We start from the raw sequence: 19,660 nt of genomic DNA on the forward strand, positions 1-19,660 counted from the left end.
TATGATTATATTAAGAAAGGCAAAATATTTGAAAGAGCATTAGTGTAATGTATGATTATTATTAGTATGATTCTTAACAGAATCATGAAATCAGTTGGTTATATTATCATGTTGCATACTGATTGAAAGAAGAAAATATATTCTAAATTGTAAAAAAATAATTAAGCTTTTGTGATTTTCCAATTATTTTTAGATACAGACGTTTCTGCTTTATGTAAAGACTATTTACAAAGATCTGCCTAATTACTTGCATCTTATGTTTGAACTACGGCCTATTCCAAAAGTAAAAATTTTATCGGCAGCTACATCGGAACCGTTATTGAAAGAAACATTTACCATAGCACTGATTCAAATTAAGAAAAGTTAAAAAAGGGGCCCAGATTCAACTACTCAGATGGTGAGTAAAAAAAATTTTAGCACCTGTGTATCAGTTTTTTTTTAGTTATTAAATTAATTATTAGTGCATTTAATATGAAAATTTCAAGTCTTGTGTTTGAAAGCCTTTTTAAATACATGCAGATTAGATTATTCTATTTTTTCTCTTTCATTTCCTGAGTAAGCAAAAAAAAATATAGTTATTTGGCTAATAAACCATTATAAAATTTAAACTATTTGACGTAGCTTTGGTAATATTTAAAAATTAACTTATTCACAAGTATGGAAAGGTTTCCATTCCTAAAAAAGCCTTAAATTTAAATATGGTTTCAGGAGCCCATTGAAAGGTCTGTTTTTTCTTTCTAAACCTTCCTAAAGCTCATTCATATTCTAATTTTGAAGACTTTAATTGCATTTTAGAATTGTTTTCATTATTATTCTCAATGCTATTAAATTTCAAAAATGATATTCAAGTAAAATTAAAAAAGTTATGAAGTAACTTCATTTAAAAATTAATGTGAGGAGCATTTTTTTCGTAATTTAATTCTAAAACGTGCTTGGAATCTTTTTTCTTCCTTAATTAGTTCGAACTTCAGGTCAATTTTTAGTGGTATATACTTTAACATCTCTTAAAGAAAAAATCATGTATGCATACTTTCAATCTGTATAAGCCTTCTAAATTAAGCTGAAGATATTTTAATTTTAATGATAATAATGCAATAAATTTAGAATTGGAAAGCTTACTTTTCAAGCTAAATTTATGATGTTTCAATTTGAATGACTTACAAAAATTAAAAAATAACCTTGTTAAGTCATTGAAAAGACACTGTATTAGTGTATTATTTATTTAACTTACAACATTACCTGTATCCTTTTACATTGGGTTAGTTCTCTGCCTTGGAGATTTTGGAACTTGCTCTTAGGTATTCTAGCTATATAATTCAAAAACAGAATTTTTTTTATTTGCTTTAAATTTGAGATAAATATTAGAGTTATTGAATACATTTTCTACAAACAGCAGTTTATAATATGTTTAATTGTTTAGATTAATAAGTGGCCATTATTTTATACTTTATTTTAAATCAGTTTTACTTGTAAAACCAGTTTGTACTCGTTATGAACATTGGTTAATATGTTAAGCATAGGTATAGTTTGTCTATGATATGAACTCTGCCTACCACAAAGTCTGTGGCCATCTGCTGCTATAGAACCAAGAATAGCGCATTTCAGGGAGGGTAGCTTCTCTTCATTATAGGGCAAAGAAAAGGATTCCCTTTCTTTCGTCGACTCGAGGCAAAAGCTGTTCTAAACAACGACCCCACTTGAAATAGTTATACTTCGTTACCCCATATAGATGGCAGCACTTTTTAAAAATTTTTACTCATTTAATGTTTTTCTGTTTTATTTTTTCAGGATTTTCCAAAAGGGGTCAGCACTTGACTTATTTCTAGAGTTTTCTTAATGATTTGGCAATTTATATTTTTTTTATATGTGGGAGTCTCTTTATTAGATCTTAGACTGTGTGCTTTTAAATCATACGATGTGAACTTTTAAATTGGGACTGTTTGTCATTAATTTTTCTTTGCATTTACATTTCAATTTTTTTAATTGCTTTTTCTTATTTAATTTTCCATTATGAGGCCTTGGGGACGCAGTCAGTTTTTGATTTCACCACTAACAACTGAAAGGCTTCTGTGTGTTGGCCGGCAGTGTGTCCCCTGATGAAGTACTGTCCTGTCAGAATTGTACTGACTTTATAAATTAAAATAAAACAAATTTGGATTCAGTTGCTTTTCGATTTTAACTTATTATTTTAATTATTACTTACTTATTCTGTCTTTTTCTGAATTTGTCAATTAGTTTTATTCTTTGATTAGACCTCATTACCATAGTCACCTCCACAGGCCCAGACAAATAGTTAGGGGAATTCTTACTTTAGACAAACTATATAAAGCAATGTTTTTGCGGTTAATATAAGATGGTGNACTACAAATTGCATTAAAATTGTTTTTTTTTTGTTTTTTTTTTTACATTTATAATATTTTATAATTTTTTTTTTAAAACATGCAGCTGACTTAACTATCTTTAATTACATATTCTAGCTAAAAAAAATATGAAGTTAAATTTAGAATTTGGAAATTTACTTTTCAAACTAAGTTTTTATTATGTTTCAATTTGAATGACTTACAAAAATTGAAAAATAACCTTGTTAAGTAATTGAAGAGACACTGTATTAGTGTAATATTTATTTAACTTACAACATTACCTGTGCCCTTTTACATTGGGTTAGTTCTCTGCCTTGGAGGTTTTGGAACTTGCTCTTAGGTATTCTAGCAATGCAATTCAAAAACAGAATGTTTTTTATTGTTTTAATCTTGAGCTACCGATTAGAGTTATTTAATTTTTTTTTATTAACAAACAGTTTTGTATTGAATTAAACTATTTTGAAAATAAACTTTAATTTTTTATGCAAGTATTTTCAACAAAACAGAGACAGTTTTTTATCTTTATTTTATCCTTTTCAAAAAAATAAAAATTCATATGAAACTAAGAAATTGAAAATATGATTGATGCATTTTAAACAGAAGGATCAAGCCAGAACCAGTAAGAATGTTCCTTAGGTTTCCAAAAATTGTGAATTGTATCTTTTTATTTTTTTAAATTCTGACTTTTTCTTTCTTGTAGTTTGTTTTTCTTGATAGAATTATTTAAAATATTGTTAAAAGAATTATGAAATGAGGAATAATGATGTCACATGAAAAATATGAACTGGATCATTCAAAAAATCAACTGTCAAATAATTGTTTACTTTTCAGAAACCGAAGGGACTTGGAGCAAGCTCCGAAAGCTCCCTGTCCCTGAACTCAGCCATCCTTTTATAAATGTCATACTTTGTTGCTTATAATACGTAATGAAGGCATAACAATTTATTGTATCTATAAAGTTAAACTTGTAGTTCTCTTAACCAAATTAATAGCATGGTTCTCCAGTTTTATGTGGTTTTATGTGTGTTTAAAGAAAAATGTTATACTAAAAATTACAAAATTACTTTCTTCTATACTTACAAGCATTAAGAAGTGTTACTTTGTGATTTATCTTTTTTTTTTTTATATTTTTCATATATTTGATTTCTTTTACAGGTCAATTTAATCCTAAAAGCTATTTCCTTGAAGGCACTGGCAGAGCTGCCTATAATTGTTGTCTTGATATACCTGCTATATAAAATGAGTGTTCATAAATAGCCAATCTAAATTTTTTTCCTTTACTCTTTTATATTTTTTTATCCATACATTGTCAATTATTAGTTGACATCACTAATAAGCTTATTGAACACAATTAATAGTCATTGATATGGGTTTAAGATACCAAAATTTGAACGGTATTTAAAAAAATAATCCCATCGTTACAAATGTTTTGCAGCTTACGTTATGTGTGTATGAAATCAAACTCATTTTAATATCTTGGCAGAACAATCAGGTTTTCTCTATTTACGCTTGATCTCAGTTTGTTTTTATACTCAAGACAGCTGTTTTTTAAAATTAGACTAAATAAGGTTAGTAATTGTCCTGATAATCTTGATGTTTCTCATAAAAAGTATTTTATCTGTATTTGTCCTGAATTTTATGTGTGTATAGAATATTCGATTTTCGAGGAATAAAAATGCAGATTTTTGTAAAAGTAGATTTAAAGAATTGAAAAATTTGGATCCAATATCTTTTTTTTAATGCATGTTAAAGTCGCAATATTTGATATTCTTTTTTATTACGATTTCCTTAAAAAATATTTCCACTGAATTGTATTATTTTTTTCAACAACTTTGTGAGACAATATATATATATATATATATAAAATATATATATAACTTCTTTTATTAATAAGTCGTTAGGAAATCAGCCAGCAGTTATGTATAATTTCAAATAGTAACAATTATCGATCAATTTAATTTCCCTAACAATATAGGCAGAACAAGATCTTACAGTATATTTTTGTTCTGCATGCATTGTTATTTGTTGAGTATAATTGAAATACATGAAAATAAAGAGCATGGATCTAGGAAAGTTTAATATTCTAGGAATTCATTTTTATAAGAAATACTGTGTGATTAAAAAAAGTGCTAAATTTTACTGAAATATTGGGTACAAGCTGAAATACTAGTACAAAAATTGTGCAAAGTAAAGTTTATTTGGTCAAAATTTTGAATAGCTGAAAATATTATTTGAAAACTAAAAATTTTCTTCTCTAGCATTATTAATTTACTTCTCTACATTTTATAATAATAAATAGAAGATTAAGAGTTTGTATTTCCTTCAAATTGTGGGAAAAGAGTGGTGCTTTTTGCTACAGAATTTAAAGTGAAAATAAAATTTGACTTACTGTGCTTCATCTCTAAACCGAATTTTTTATTTTAAATACTTGATAATTTTTTTTAAATTTTTTCAAAAATTACCTTACTACAAAAGATTGATATTTACATCTGAACAGATTTGCTAATAAAAGCTATTTATAATTTTGTTGCTTTTATAAGAACTTGAAGAGAAATTATGCAGATTCCTTTCTCAACATATATTTCCTCTATATGTTTAATGTTAGAATTTTGTGACTTCTCCTATACTGATTTTATTGCTGTTTTATTATTATTCAAGTATTCATATCAAATATTCATATTTCAGTTGGAAAATGAGGAAAACATTAGTAGTTTTTAGAATAATCATAGAATTTCATAAGGCCACCATGCAATGTGGAGGTAAGAATGTGTTATTTATATGATTTATCATTTTCAATGAATTTGCTTTTGTATTAATATATTTCACAGTTATTTGTCATTTCACATTACTGTTGCTACTATTTTTTTATTAATGCACCTTAAACTAAATTTGTTTTTAGATTTTACACTTGTTTGATTAATTAGTTATTTTGCTCTTAAAAGTTCAAATGTCGGCTTCCATTACATTGATAAATGCTTCTATGAATAATTCTTGATAAAATGAGGGAATGAAAGAAGTAAAGAAGAGAGGAAAGAGAGGAAGATAATTCTGCAATGATTCAATTTATAAATAAACAGAGGATATAGAAACATTGCAGAGGATTAGTTCTGCAATGAATCAATTTATAAATAAAGTTTATTGGTCTATAATTTGCAATATAAATGTTTATGATCACAAGGAGTGAACTCATTTTAAATTCTCTGTACAGAAATTTCTTGGCAAATTGTTCCTAAAATTTTTTTGTTTTAATTTCTCAAGATTTTTGATACATTGCTTAAAAGAATTCCATATTTTTTTGCTTTTACTAAATGAAATATTCTGAGGAATATTGATGAGTATTGTTTTTCCAATCCAAGTTGCTCTGATCCTTAAATATATATATATTTTTTAATTATAACGAGCCTTAATCATAAATTTATTTTTTAAATATTATGAAATGCTATTTTTGCACTGAATTTAAATGGAAGTCATAATGAAAAGAAAAAAAATATTGTGGACTCTTTTTAATTTTGTTGTGAATAACTCAAAATATTAGGCGGTGTGAAATATCAATGATTCCCCCACAACACAACAGGACGACTTTATTAATACTTTGAATTATTTTAACTTTTTTGACTATTTTAAAGTCCAATGTGAAAGAAACCTTTAAAATTTTCATGATTTATTAAGTAGAAAAAAATAAATTAAAAAAAGAATTATGCAGAAATATAGAAATACTCTCTATTCAGTGTTTATAAGTTTCTCCATTCATTGGTAATTTGTTCTAAATGAATCTTTTTAATGTAATTCAAACCTCTTTTTTTTACTTCCATGGGTTAAATACTTCTGTTATTCACTTATTTTATATTGTTTGTTTTGGTATTTTTCACCATCCTGCTAAACCACAATATGCCAAAACATTAAGCATATTAAAATAAAAGTTAACTGAGTGAGAAATCTAAGGGTTGCATGCAGTGATGTGAAAATAATGATATATTTAAAATATTTAGCTATTACTAACACCTCTTCAACTTAAAACAAATAAAAAGAATTCGTGAAGAATAGTATAATCATCGTGTGACTTCAAAGCAAAAGAAAACATGTAAAATATTAATTATGATATGGTTGTGTCGCTTAAAAATAGGGTTCAACAAATTTAAATCTATGTATTAAAATATAGTAGATTTTTTCATAAATTTAATAACTTTCAAATATTTTAACTCAATGCAATTTTCTGCTGTATTTTTTTTAAAGAAACTATATTCTTTTTAATTTTCTTGTTGAAATTTTACGAAACATTAATGTGTTTTTTACTTCTAAAATTTTAATTAAAAATGATTGACTGTGGATGATTTTGTTTGTTGTGTGTGTTATTTATTTAATCAGAATTGGTTTATGACAAACTCTTTATAGAAGAAGAAAAAATATGGTGTATAAATATTTAATTCTCTGCATTGTTCAATATTAATACATTTTTGTAATTATAAAACAAGCTCCAACTTTATTGTGATAACTTATGAAATTATAATAATTATATGATGTGTTTACCATATCATATAATTATCATATCATATAGCATCATGATATTAATTATGATTATATNTAATAATTATATGATGTGTTTACCATATCATATAATTATCATATCATATAGCATCATGATATTAATTATGATTATATTTATAAAAGGCAAAATATTTGAAAGAGCAATAGTATGATGTATGATTATTATTAGTATGATTCTTAACAGCATCATGAAATCGATTGGTTACATTATCATGCTACATACTGATTGTGTGAAGAAAATATATTCTAAATTGTAAAAAATGATTAAGCTGTTGTGATTTTCCAATTATTTTTAGACACAGATGTTTCTGCTTTGTGTAAAGAATACTTACAAAGAACTGCCTAATTACTTGCATCTTATATTTGAAACACGACCAACTCCAAAAGTAAAGGATTTATAAGGCAGCTACGTTGGAACCTTCATTGAAAGAAACATTTACCATAACACCGATTCAAATTCAGACAAGTGAAAAAAGGCCCAGATTCAACTACTGAGATGGTGAGTAAAAATAATGTTAGCGTCTGTGAATCAGTTTTTTTTTAGTTATTAAAATAATTATTAGTTCATATGATATGAAAATTTCAAGTCTTGTGTTTAAAAGCCTTTTTAAATGCATGTAGATTAGATTATTGTATTTTTTCTCTTTCATTTCCTGAGTAAGCAATAAAAATAGTTATTTGGCTTAACCATTGTAAAATTTAAACTATTTGACGTAGCTTTGGTAATATTTAAAAATTAGCTTATTCACAAGTATAAAAGGGTTTCCATTCCTAAAAAAGCCTTAAATTTAAATATGGTTTTAGGAGCCCATTAAAAGGTCTTTTTTTTTCTTTCTAAACCTTCTTAAAACTCATTCATATTTTAATTTTGAGGACATCAATTGCAATTTATAATTGTTTTCATTATTATTCTGAATGCTATTAAATTTCAAAAATGATATTCAAGTGAAATAAAAAAAAGTTATCAAGTAACTTCATTTAAAAATTTAATGTGAGGAGCATTTTTTTCGTAATTTAATTCTGAAACGTGCTTGGAATCATTTTTTTTTTTGCTTAACTAATTCGAACTTCAGGTAAATTTTTAGTGGCATTTACTTTAACATCGCTTAAAAAAAATCATATATGCATGCTTTCAATCTGTATAATCCTTCAAAGTTAAGGAAAAATTTTACTATTATTACAATAAGTGCACTACCTTTTGACCTGAAAGGCCACATGCACAACAGATTGACCTATGAAGGGTTGCATGCCCAAGAATTTAGACAGGCATGTTGACAGCAATTATAGGTAGTAATTGTTTTATAAACATCATTGTTCTAGGCACTAAATTCCTTTTTTCAGTTAACCTTGTAATATATTTGCATTAAATTAAATACTTTTAAATGTTTAAAATTAAAAACTGATTACCCAGGGGAAAAAAACACAATCAGAAAATCAGAATCAATTTATGAGAAAAGGACAGATAACTAGAAATAAATATAAAAAAAAGGAAAAATTCATGTTTTTTTTAATTACATTACATAATGCAAGAGTCCATTTAAACACACATTTTAACATTAAAATATTTTAACTTTCATAGAATTAAATTTTTAAAAAAATAAATATTCTAGTTAATAAAATAAATGCAAGTTAAATTCTTTTATTTATGGAAAGTTTGTAGGAATAAAAATGATTAAAATTAAAACAAAACGCTTTCAGTGCAAAATAAGATTCAACATTTAGGAGGAAATATACTCCAACTTTAGAGCATTAATTTTAAATAAATTATAAGAGCAGGGACTGGAAGAGAGAAGCAAAAGAAAACATTAATTTTGATCTTCAGAATCTGTTTTTCAATTATTATTAAATAGTATCAATTTAATCTACTGATTTATCAACTTAATTACAATAACCAGAGCTGATTGTGCCCCGGAAAAAATCCAGATTTCCGGATTTTTCGCTAACAGTGATCCGGAATTTTCCATAGATCGAAAGTCGAGACGTCTCAAAAATCATTGATCACAGAATCTTCCGGAAATCAAATTTTCAAAGGTGGAACTTAAAAACACAGTTTATTTTGTTTGAAAGGGAGAGACAGATACATTTTTTATTGGTAAATAGTTATAATCATAAACTCAAGAAAGAAAGACATATTTGTAAATTTTAATTACTTCTGCAGGTCATCATAGGTATGTGTAAATGGTATAGTATGTGTAAAATTTTAAATATATTTTAAGTAAACTAAGAAATATTGAGAAAAAGGAAACAAACTTAGTTTAAATTTTTTTCTAGCTTTTCAATGTAAACATTTTTCTTTTTTTAAAAAGGAACTCAGGAAATTTTCTGGAATTTTGACTTGGGCTCGCAATCACCCCTGAATAACTTACGGAGCTACCTATGATTTTAACTTGTAATTATACTAATTTAGAATAAATAGATACTGTACAAACCTTAAAAAATTAAACTTTTTAAAATTTTTATTTAAGAGTTTTTATCCTTTTTTCGATGTCTTATCCCACAGTTTTGAATTACCTCTACTTGTTTAGTTTTTTTGTTGCATTTTTGATACGAAGTTTTTAAGAGTAAACTTTTTCTAAATTAAGCTGAAGATATTTTAATTTTATCGATAATAATGCAATAAATTTAGAATTGGAAAGCTTACTTTTCAAGCTAAATTTATGATGTTTCAATTTGAATGACTTACAAAAATTAAAAAATAACCTCATTGAAAAGACACTGTATTAGTGTATTATTTATTTAACTTACAGCATTACCTGTATTCTTTTACATTGGGTTAGTTCTCTGCCTTGGAGATTTTGGAACTTGCTCTTAGGTATTCTAGCTATATAATTCAAAAACAGAATTTTTTTTATTTGCTTTAATTTTGAGATAAATATTAGAGTTATTGAATTTTTTTTATTAACAAACAATTTTGTATTGAATTAAAACATTTTGAAAATAAACTTTAATTTTTTATGCAAGTAATTTCAATGGTACACAGACAGTTTTTTATTTTATCCTTTTAAATTCATATGAATTTGGAAATTTAAAATTTGATTGATGATAAAATTGAAGGATCAAGCCAGAATCAGTAAGAATGTTCATTAGGTTTCCAAAAATTATGAATTGTATTCAATTATTTTTTAAAATTTTGAATCTTTTCTTGTTTGTTTTTCTTGATAGAATTATTTAAAATATTGTTAAAAAAATTATTAAATTGAGAAAAATGATGTGACGTGAAAAATATGAACTGGATCATTCAAAAAGTCAACTTTCAAATGACTGTTTACTTTTCTGAAACCGACAGGACTTCAAGCAAGCTCCAAAAGCTCCCTGTCCCTGAACTCACTCATCCTCTTATAAATGTCATACTTTGTTGCTTATAATACATAATGAAGGCATAACAATTTATTGTATTGATAAAGTTTAATTGGTTGTTCTCTTGACCAAATTAAATAACATGATTCTCCAGTTTTATGTGTGTTTGATGAAAAATGCTTAGCTAAAAATTACAAAATTACTTTCTTCTATACTTTCTGGCATTAAAAATTGTTACTTTGTGATTTTTCTTTTTTTTTTTATATTGTTCATATATTTGATTTCTTTTACAGGTCAATTTAATCCCAAAGGCTACTATGTCCTTAAAGGCACTGGCAGAGCTACCTATAATTGTTGTCTTGATGTACCAGCTATATAAAATAAGTGTTCATAAAGATGTCACAGAATTTACACCATTGATAATGACAACTATTACTTTACAACTCACAGCTCAATGGAGGTAACTTAATTTTAATATTACTTACATATTTTTTGATAATAGCAAGTTTAATATTAGTGACTATGCTTCAATGTTGAAATAGGCTATGAAGTGATAAAGGTTTTAATAATTGCCTCTTTGTTTGCCAAATTACTCTTAGATGATAATTTATCCATATAAGATAACTGAGAAATCTCTGGAAGTATTAAAAATGTTCCACTTGCTTTAAATTCCAGAAATTGGAAGCAGTTTTCAGTTGATAATGATCATTGTCAATATTTACATAACTTTCGATTTATCTGGCATTGATTCTCATATTTGCTATAAACTATTTGCTTTATTAAAATTTTCTTGTATCTAAATAAAAACTAATTTAAATTTAGCTACATGAAATATCACTAAAATATATAATTTTGATTAATTTCAGGACAGTCATGAAAAAATAATTTTTTAATTTTATAGAAAATCTCATGCATCCAATAAAGTTTCAATTAATTCGCAGCATGTCCTATATAAGATAACAATAAAGTATTCTCTTTGATAAAATGCATCTCAATGTGGATATATAATTATTTAATTCTTATTCTGTTTGGATCAAATCATCTAAACTTAGAATGTATTTTTTTTTAAATATTTTACAACCAGCTCATAATTTAATTAAGAAATAGTTAGCCTGTGAAATCTTTGTCAATATCACAAGAATTTTGATATTTTTAAGTCTTTTTTTAAAATAAAAGCTTGTTAATATTTTTTTGATTAAAACAAATGCTGTATCCAAATGAAATCTGATTTATTTTATTGGTCTTAGTTTTTATTCTTATCTTTGATTGAAGCTGGAATATCTTTCCTTGTTCTTTGAAAAAGCTTGCAATTTGGGAAGAAAGCAGACAAAATGCAAAACGTTTACAGAAATTTTATTTTTTGTTTCGTTTTATTTTAGGAGCAATCCATCTTTCAACAAAGAAGTTTATGTTGACTTTATGCATGCACAGATAAAAACATTATCTTTTCTGACTTACTTAGTTAGAATATATCAGGTGAGTAGGTTAATAACTAATATCTTAACAATCATTCTCTATTTTTAAATTAAAAATAAAACATACTTGTAGTAATCAATTAAATTTAGTTTAAAATTCAACATTGAAATGACTTTACATTTACATTTTGGTTTTTGAAATTTGCTGCTTTTTAAAATCAAGTGTTCTAAAAACGGATGTGATTTTAATAGGCAGCATGCACTGTATTTATGTTTATATGAGTAATATTATCCTAAATTAATTGCAATTTTAATTTAAATTAAGATAATAATTTAATTTGATTTTTTTTTTGTAGAATGCTGTGAATGAACATTCTTCTCAGTTTGCTAAAGGAATGATAGGATTGTTGTGTCTATGTCTGCAAGAAGTGGCCCATTTGTGCAAAGAATTGCTTGTAGCAGCCTGTCATATGTCAGCCACAGATCTAAGAGATAGTAAATGCTTTTTTTTATTACCTAAATATGTCTTGTTTTTTCCCTTTGTTCTGAAACATGTTTTTTTTCCTTTATTTTTAAATAAATGACTTATTTTTTACAAATTTTTTTTACTTTAAATACCGTTTGAAAAATATTGTTTGAAATGTTCTCTGTGTGTACTAGTTCTCCTTATTTTTTGAGAAATTCTTTTATTTTTGTGCCATTNATGTTTAAATTAAGAAATATAATGTTTCATTTGAAAATAAATCCTTGTATAGTTCTTACGATATTACTTTTATTCAATAATGTAAAAGTCTAAAAAGTTTTTCTACATTAATTACTATTTCTTCATTTATTTATTCAAAATGAATTTAGTTTTCCTCCAAAAAAGTCTTACATGTCTAATCAGAACAATAAATAAAACTTCATTTTCTAAGTGAGTCAAGTTAATAAGCCTAAATATCCTATGAAGAATACTGCATTAAATATGTATGATGTAATTAATAAAAATTTAAAACTTTTTTGTTTTTTTCTTTTAGTTTATTTTGGTTTGTGGAAGTTAGAATTCAAATATTTAATTATTAGTAGAAATAGATAAACTATTTTTTTTTTAATCAATGTATTTTACTTGGAAATTAGGGGTCTTCAGAAACTGCTAGTTGCTATTTAGAGCATCTCATTTCCTTGGAGCTAAGCTTACCAAACTTACACATTTCTTCAATTCTTAAGTTTCACTTTAAACATAATTTCAACCCAAATTACTATTGTTTTAAAGAAAACCATTCTCTAAAAGATTCTGGGATGGCAATTGATATTTATTTTAGAATATTGACAGCTTGTGAGTCATTAAGGTGATAGTTTCGATTCTTGTGGCATTAAATTGCATTTTTTGCACCATTCCATTCTCTTACTATTCGGTTGAGTAAAATAAGAAAATTATATTGAAATTGAAAAATTCTCGAATCTTAAAACCAATTTATATGATTTTTGCTTTCGAAACTAGTAATAAATATTGTGTTTGTACAATATGTTTACTTTTTCTACCTTTATGTAAGCCTGAGAAATTTTTAGGATTATTTATTAACATTTCTGTTCCACAAAAATTGCATCATTTAAAAAATATACCTTATATCAAATTTATGTTTTTTATTAACGACTAAATATCTTCTTTTTTTTGTTGTTGATATTTCTGAAAGCTGAGGACTGTGTGTTTGATTCTGGTGTCTACAAGCATGAACTTTAAAAGATTTATAGAATAAAAAGATTTTAATTTTCAAACATTTTTTTATTTATTATTTTAATATAAATTGATAATGCTTGTAAAAATTTCAAAATTTCATAGTTCCAACTCAGAAACCGTCTATCAACTACATATATTAGAGATCTTTTATTGTGTGGTCTGTGGGCTAATAGTAGCACTTAGATTTTAGTTGCTCTTTAAATTATCTCATTTTGTTTAAAATAATAATAAACTGTTTGGAAAGAGGAAAGGGTTATCGAATGACAATTTTTGTATTGTAATGTAAGTGTTTTTATTTTCTTTTTGAAAAGTAGTGTATTTAGTATCTCAGTATCATAGTAATTTTGCCTATGCATTAATTGATTCTACTCTTAACTTTTTCTGAATTTTTAACAACCAACATTTAGTGAACTTTGTTTCAGCAGAACAAAATATACCTTTTTACTTTGTCGTTTGCCTTTTTCAAAATTAGTTTAGCCATGTTCTAGAAAATCTCTTGATTTTGTTTTTGTTTTTTTTTGAAAATTACTCTGATTTTTTCTTTGGTTCATTAAGAGATTTGGAAAATATATTCTAAATTAAAATTTTTTGTTAAATGTGTTATGTTTCACTGCTCTTTAATTGCCTTTACTGACTGTGGTATTACTTATTTTAATGTAAGAATCTTGTATATTTTTAGGCCTCTTGCTTATAGTACTTTCGCTAATCTTGCTCATCGTGGGAGACAATATTTATAGTTGAAGGATCTGGCTAAGGCTGTAAATGTGTTCTTAAAAAATGTTTATGATGAATCTTTCGTAACTACAATTCAAACAATGTCTTGTATGTTTATTCTGAATTTAGTTGAATGCATTAGAATAAGATCTGATCCATAAAATGGCAATGTAAGTTCTTTTTTTCTTATTAATTAAAATATAAATTTTAGGCCACTAATTAAATTTATTGTAATGCAAGACAATAATGCTTTTAAATTGTAAAGAATTTTTATTGTATGAATAATAGTTGCATTTTAATGAAATCATGAGAGTTGCTTGTGCAGTTAAATTTATTTTGCTACACTTCTTACGTCTATAAAAATATGATGTCAATAACCATGAGCATCTGGCAGGATATCAAAGCCTTATACTTTCAGCCATTTATTTTCACATTATATTCTTCTAGCTATGAATTTCAACTATTTTTACACTTTAACTATTCTTAAAGTGTATTTCAGTTCAGATTATTTCATGGTATTATAACTAGTTTATAATTCATGGTATTATAACTAGTCTGGTTACTGTACTCTGGTAAACTGTGCTTTGCTAACTGTTAAGTCTATAGTAGAAATTTTCAAGAATTTTTTTTGGAAAATTAGTAATTTCCATGAGAATAATATTTGTAGCTACATTAGCTCTGGTATGATATGTATGAAGCAGTAAAAAGTCATCTATGATGTTTATTATATTTTGAAGAAAAAAAATTATGCTTAATTTAGGGCCAGGAGTTGTTAAAGAGGATGTTTGAAGTTGTGGTTTTAAAATTTGAAACTATTTCAAAGCTGCAGCTGCCTGTCCTGCAGAAAAAAGTGTAGGCATACATTTACTTTTTGTTAAATTTATATAGTTGCTTATATTCACAATAAAATTTGAAATTGTAGAATCTCCTTAAAAAAAGAAAGAAAAATAATTTTCACTGTTTTTTACATCTATTGACTAGTATTAGTCATTTAGAGAAGAAAAAAAAGCTAGAAGGATATTTTCAATTGTGTAATATTGTCTTAACGAATACTAATTTTAATATTGTCTATATAATATATATTGTCTTTTATATTGTATTATATAAATATTGTCTTAAAGAATTTTATCTGTTCAGTGCTGATAACTGCAAATGCATTTTAGAAATCATTCTTGTCACACATATTTCTAATTAAACCACAAAGAATGAAACTTTTATTTTATTAAGAGGCATCCACTTTATTTTTTTAAATGCAAATAAATTTCTATCTATATTATTGCCAGCAAACATACGAGCAATTTCCTAGCAGAATTTTCCTACCTTACAACTACTTCCTTAGGTAAAATAATTTTTTTTTAAGTCACTTTTAGTCAGTTAAAATTAAAGATTCTCACGAACTATTTCTTCTATTCCTCCCTCATTATCTCATTAAGTTTACTCAGAATATAGTGAACACTCAGTTGTTGCGAACTCCCATTTAACATTATTTTATATGCTTATAGCGGATAGCTGAAATATTCGTAGTTTGTTTATAGTAATAAAAAAAATATCAGAACTGCATTTTCATATAATTAATACAGTTGAACCCCACTACAATGAACTCAGAATATAGTGAACACTCAGTTGTTGTGCACTCCCATTTAACATTATTTTATATGCTTATAGCGGATAGCTGAAATATTCGTAGTTTGTTTATAGTGTGATCTAATTTCACATTCCCATTTTTCTTTTTTATTTCTCTAACTTTAAATTTGCAGGAATTACGATTTCAAGTGACTGCATTTTTTTACTTTGTGTCAAAACTTACTCTTNTTTGTGTCAAATCTTACTCTTGCATGCTTTTTCTTTTAAAATTAGGGTAAACAATTTGTTAATAATAGGAATAACTAACTGGAAGGCCATGGCACAGAATATATCAAGATGACAAAAACTTATTGGGATGGCCTTGGCCTGTCATAGGCTGTAGTGCCCAAGAAGAAGAAACAAGTTGTTAGGCAGCATGTCCATCTTCTTACCTCTCCCTATATGTTGTGGGAGGATAAGAAATTTCAGCTTTTTTTATCTCAAAAGTGAAATTGTTATTAAATGTTCTGAATTTTTTCCCTGCAGAAAATGAGGATTAGAAAATACTAGGTTTTTTAATAATTATTGTTAGGAAAAGTGGTAAACTTTACTTAACATCGAATTGTATTCAATTGAGAAGTACTAATTTCTTCCATAGAATATAAAAATTATTTATATATTTTTTTAATATTTAATTTATTACATATTTTAGGAGTTAATTTATAAATAAATAATTTACTATCATAATCACGATTTCCAACAATACTATTGTCATATGTTAAAATATAATTTTTCAAGGAATTTGGATATAGTGAACTTCTGTTTCATAGTAGGACTCTTTGCTGGGTTTAGACAGTTAGCTATTCCGTGGTTCAATTCTACTTCCATATGCTTTTACGTTTTTATTCTTTAAAATATCAAAATTCTTATAGGCTGAGAAAAAACTTTAATTGTCTGGGAGTTTTATTTAGAGAAAAAAAGAGTTGGAGAAATACAATGTTAGGTTGGAATCTGGAAAAATCTTTCAACAGACCTAGAAACTAAACAACCTATTTCAAATTGGACTATAGTACTAAATGGCCATTAAGGTTGAAAGTAAATAAGTCCACCATCTGTTTTTATTTTTTGTTGTTAAATTTCTGTAGTTTGTTGAATTTTTGAGAATTATCAAAATTAGAGTACTGATTTGTGTTATGTTTTTATAATTGTTTCTTTAGCAAAAAAATAAATGAGGTAAAATCAGATCTGCATTTTCCAATAGTCCTGCAGTGGACTGATCATTAAGACTAGGTTCCCAGCAGATCACCGAAGACAAGCATCACTGGCTGCGGTCAGTGTGCTGGTGGGTGACCGGTTGGATCAGACTGCGAAGGGACCGAGGATTTACGGTTTTGGTCCTCAGTGAAACTGTTCTACCGTAAAGTGTTCGACTTTGCTTGCTGGTCATTGGGCTACCGAAGCGAGTGTGCCATCCCCTCTACAGAGGATTAAAAGTGCGATGGCTTGTCTTCGGATCATCCTCAGGGATGTTTCCCAGACCGTCGCCAGCAGCTCTAATGCAACGTAAATTAACTACAACTACAACAGCATTTTCTAATTATTAAATAATTAGAAATGCTTGCATGTGGTTTTGTGTTTTTGTTCTTAAAAATATCAGGGTTTTCCCTGGAGAAGGAAGACCTGGAAATGTCTAGGAATTTTCCTTAGGGAGAAAAGAGTCGGTGGAATGATGCAATGTTTGGCCAAAACCTAGAAAAATTTTGTAACAAACCTTGCATATAAGTAACTAATTTCAAAATAAATAAGTCCAATATCTATTATTTTTATTTATTATTTATTTATTTATTTTTTTGTTAAAATTTTGCTGTAAAATAGTTGAATCTTTTTAGAGCATTTTTTTGGGGGAGAAAAGAGTCGGGGGGGATGATGCTAAACTTAGAATGTTTCAAAATTTTTTAAACATTTTGCAGGACCTTGAGTGTAAATAACCAATTTTGAAAATTTGCAGTAACAATATGTAGCCAATGAATTTCAAAATAAATAAGTTCAATTTCTATTACTTTTATTTATTAAAATTTTTTTGTTAAAAGTTTACTGTAACATAGTTGAATCTTTTTAGAACATTGAAATTAGAATGTTAATTTGTAAAAAATACTTGGTTTAACAATTTATGGTTTCAAATTTTTTCTTAAATATAACTATAAATCCAAATCAACACTAAAAAAGTTCTTGAAAATTAAGTTTTCTATATAAATAAATGTTGATTTTTAATCATTAGTAAGAAGTTTGATAGCAAGCTGTATGATTGATATGACTCTATTAATAAATTATGTTTCATTGAGTTTTTCAGTTTCTAGTTTTTATGCGAAATATTGCTTTTGTCTATAATTTATAGTTATATTTGTGTAAAACCCTTTACCTAGGGAAATAAAATACATTTTACAAAATTTTATATTAGGCATATTTGTTATTGATAAATTAGTTTGAATAAAAAAAAAATTTAATATTTCTAAAGAAATATTGTTTTGTGTAGCAATAAAATAATCTTGAAATTTTCTTGAAAACCTGGGCAAGTTAGAGAATTTTAATTCTATAACTGAATTGGAACCTTGAATATATTTGATATTTAAAATTTCCATTTCTGTGTATTTGTAATATTTTTTTTCAATAATAGCAGAATCAATAATTTTTCACTCTGCATTCAAACAAAAGTTTCTATGCTAGAATTTTGAAACAACAGTATTTAAAAAGCAGGCTAAAATATTTTTAGTATCTTTTTCTTCCTAATTTTTAACATATAGTATTTTATACATTGTGTGAAAAACATTTTGTGCCATCAGTAATAATTTTATGATCAACTTTAAGAATATTTTATTAATTTTTGTTCCTTGACATTAATTGTATGTGTACCCATCCATATATGTCTTGACAGAGCTCAGAAGTTTCAGGTTCATAAGTATAAGTTTAAATAAAATGAAGCAAAGTATATTTTCTATAAGAGAAATTTCTTAATAGTTTATTAAAAAATGTTGGAATAGATTTCAAGAATGCATATATAAACTTACATTTTTATTCATTCCTCGAAATAAGGAAACAGGTATGCAAAAAAAAAGGTCTATCATTAAGGTGTTAAAAGTGCTGTAGTCACACAAACACATGAATGCTTCAGTACATTTCATTAAATCATTATTTATTAACTAAATTGTTGTCTTGTTTAATAAAAAAATTGTTGTCTTATTTGTAATTTTTTAATATTAGTGAAATGTTTCATTGCTTTAAATGAATATATTTTCTAATAGTTTTCTCTAATTTCAGACCAAATTTTGTTTTCCTGCTTCTCAGGCAGCTAATTATGACATAGCAGAATATAGAAGCTTAGTCACAACTTTAGTATTTGCAGCAAAAACAGTTACTTGGGGACGACTTGTAAGTTTTCTGGCGGTAAGCTTTATTTACACCTTTCTAGAAAATTTTGTTTTAATATGACTATAGGCATATCCATAACCTAAATTAAGTGTTTAAAAATGTGATTTTTTTTTCACTTGCAAAGTATCTATATTATTTGATTTTTCTGTTATGATGACGTATCCTCTAACATTTAAATATTGTACAAAATATATATATCAATGGTAGTGAACTGAATTAAAAAATTTAAAGCAAATAAAACTTTTATAAAACTTTTACCAGAACTTTAGAGCTCAACCGTTTCTTTATATGAGCTTTAATATATCTATTTAAATTATGTAATTATATTTATATGAAATGGTCCCTGAATTATTAAATATACCCTGGATGATCTGCTTGCCCCTGCGAGTACACCTGACTAATTTTATCTGGTTTTATTTTTTAAACTTTCGACTTTTAGGTTTTCTGGTTTTAAATATCTGCTTTTAATATTTTACCTCAGCACTTACCTTTTCCATGACTTTGTTTTTCCCTTGAACTGGCATCTTCATTATACATAGGACATTCGAAATGAAATCTTACTCTTGGTCAACTTCAGCACCCTCTGTCCTACCTGGTGTCATCTTTGTGTGTTTATCCTTTTA

At 26.2% G+C, this 19,660-nt stretch overlaps 1 protein-coding gene across 1 annotated transcript in view; it reads left to right on the forward strand.

The window, feature by feature from the left end:
* LOC107447304 (transformation/transcription domain-associated protein) overlaps nt 1-19,660 on the forward strand; it is a 41,747-nt gene that overhangs the window by 9,119 nt on the left and 12,968 nt on the right. The window contains exons 4-8 of the mRNA XM_071176959.1: nt 10,496-10,662; nt 11,582-11,678; nt 11,974-12,112; nt 14,014-14,218; nt 15,423-15,582. Of these exons, the coding sequence (XP_071033060.1) occupies nt 10,496-10,662; nt 11,582-11,678; nt 11,974-12,112; nt 14,014-14,075 (465 nt within the window). The 3' untranslated portion in view covers nt 14,076-14,218; nt 15,423-15,582. The remainder of the gene's footprint in view (nt 1-10,495; nt 10,663-11,581; nt 11,679-11,973; nt 12,113-14,013; nt 14,219-15,422; nt 15,583-19,660) is intronic.

The sequence above is a fragment of the Parasteatoda tepidariorum genome, unplaced genomic scaffold (genome assembly GCF_043381705.1).
Source record: "Parasteatoda tepidariorum isolate YZ-2023 unplaced genomic scaffold, CAS_Ptep_4.0 HiC_scaffold_607, whole genome shotgun sequence".
Classification (NCBI taxonomy): Eukaryota; Metazoa; Arthropoda; class Arachnida; order Araneae; family Theridiidae; genus Parasteatoda; species Parasteatoda tepidariorum.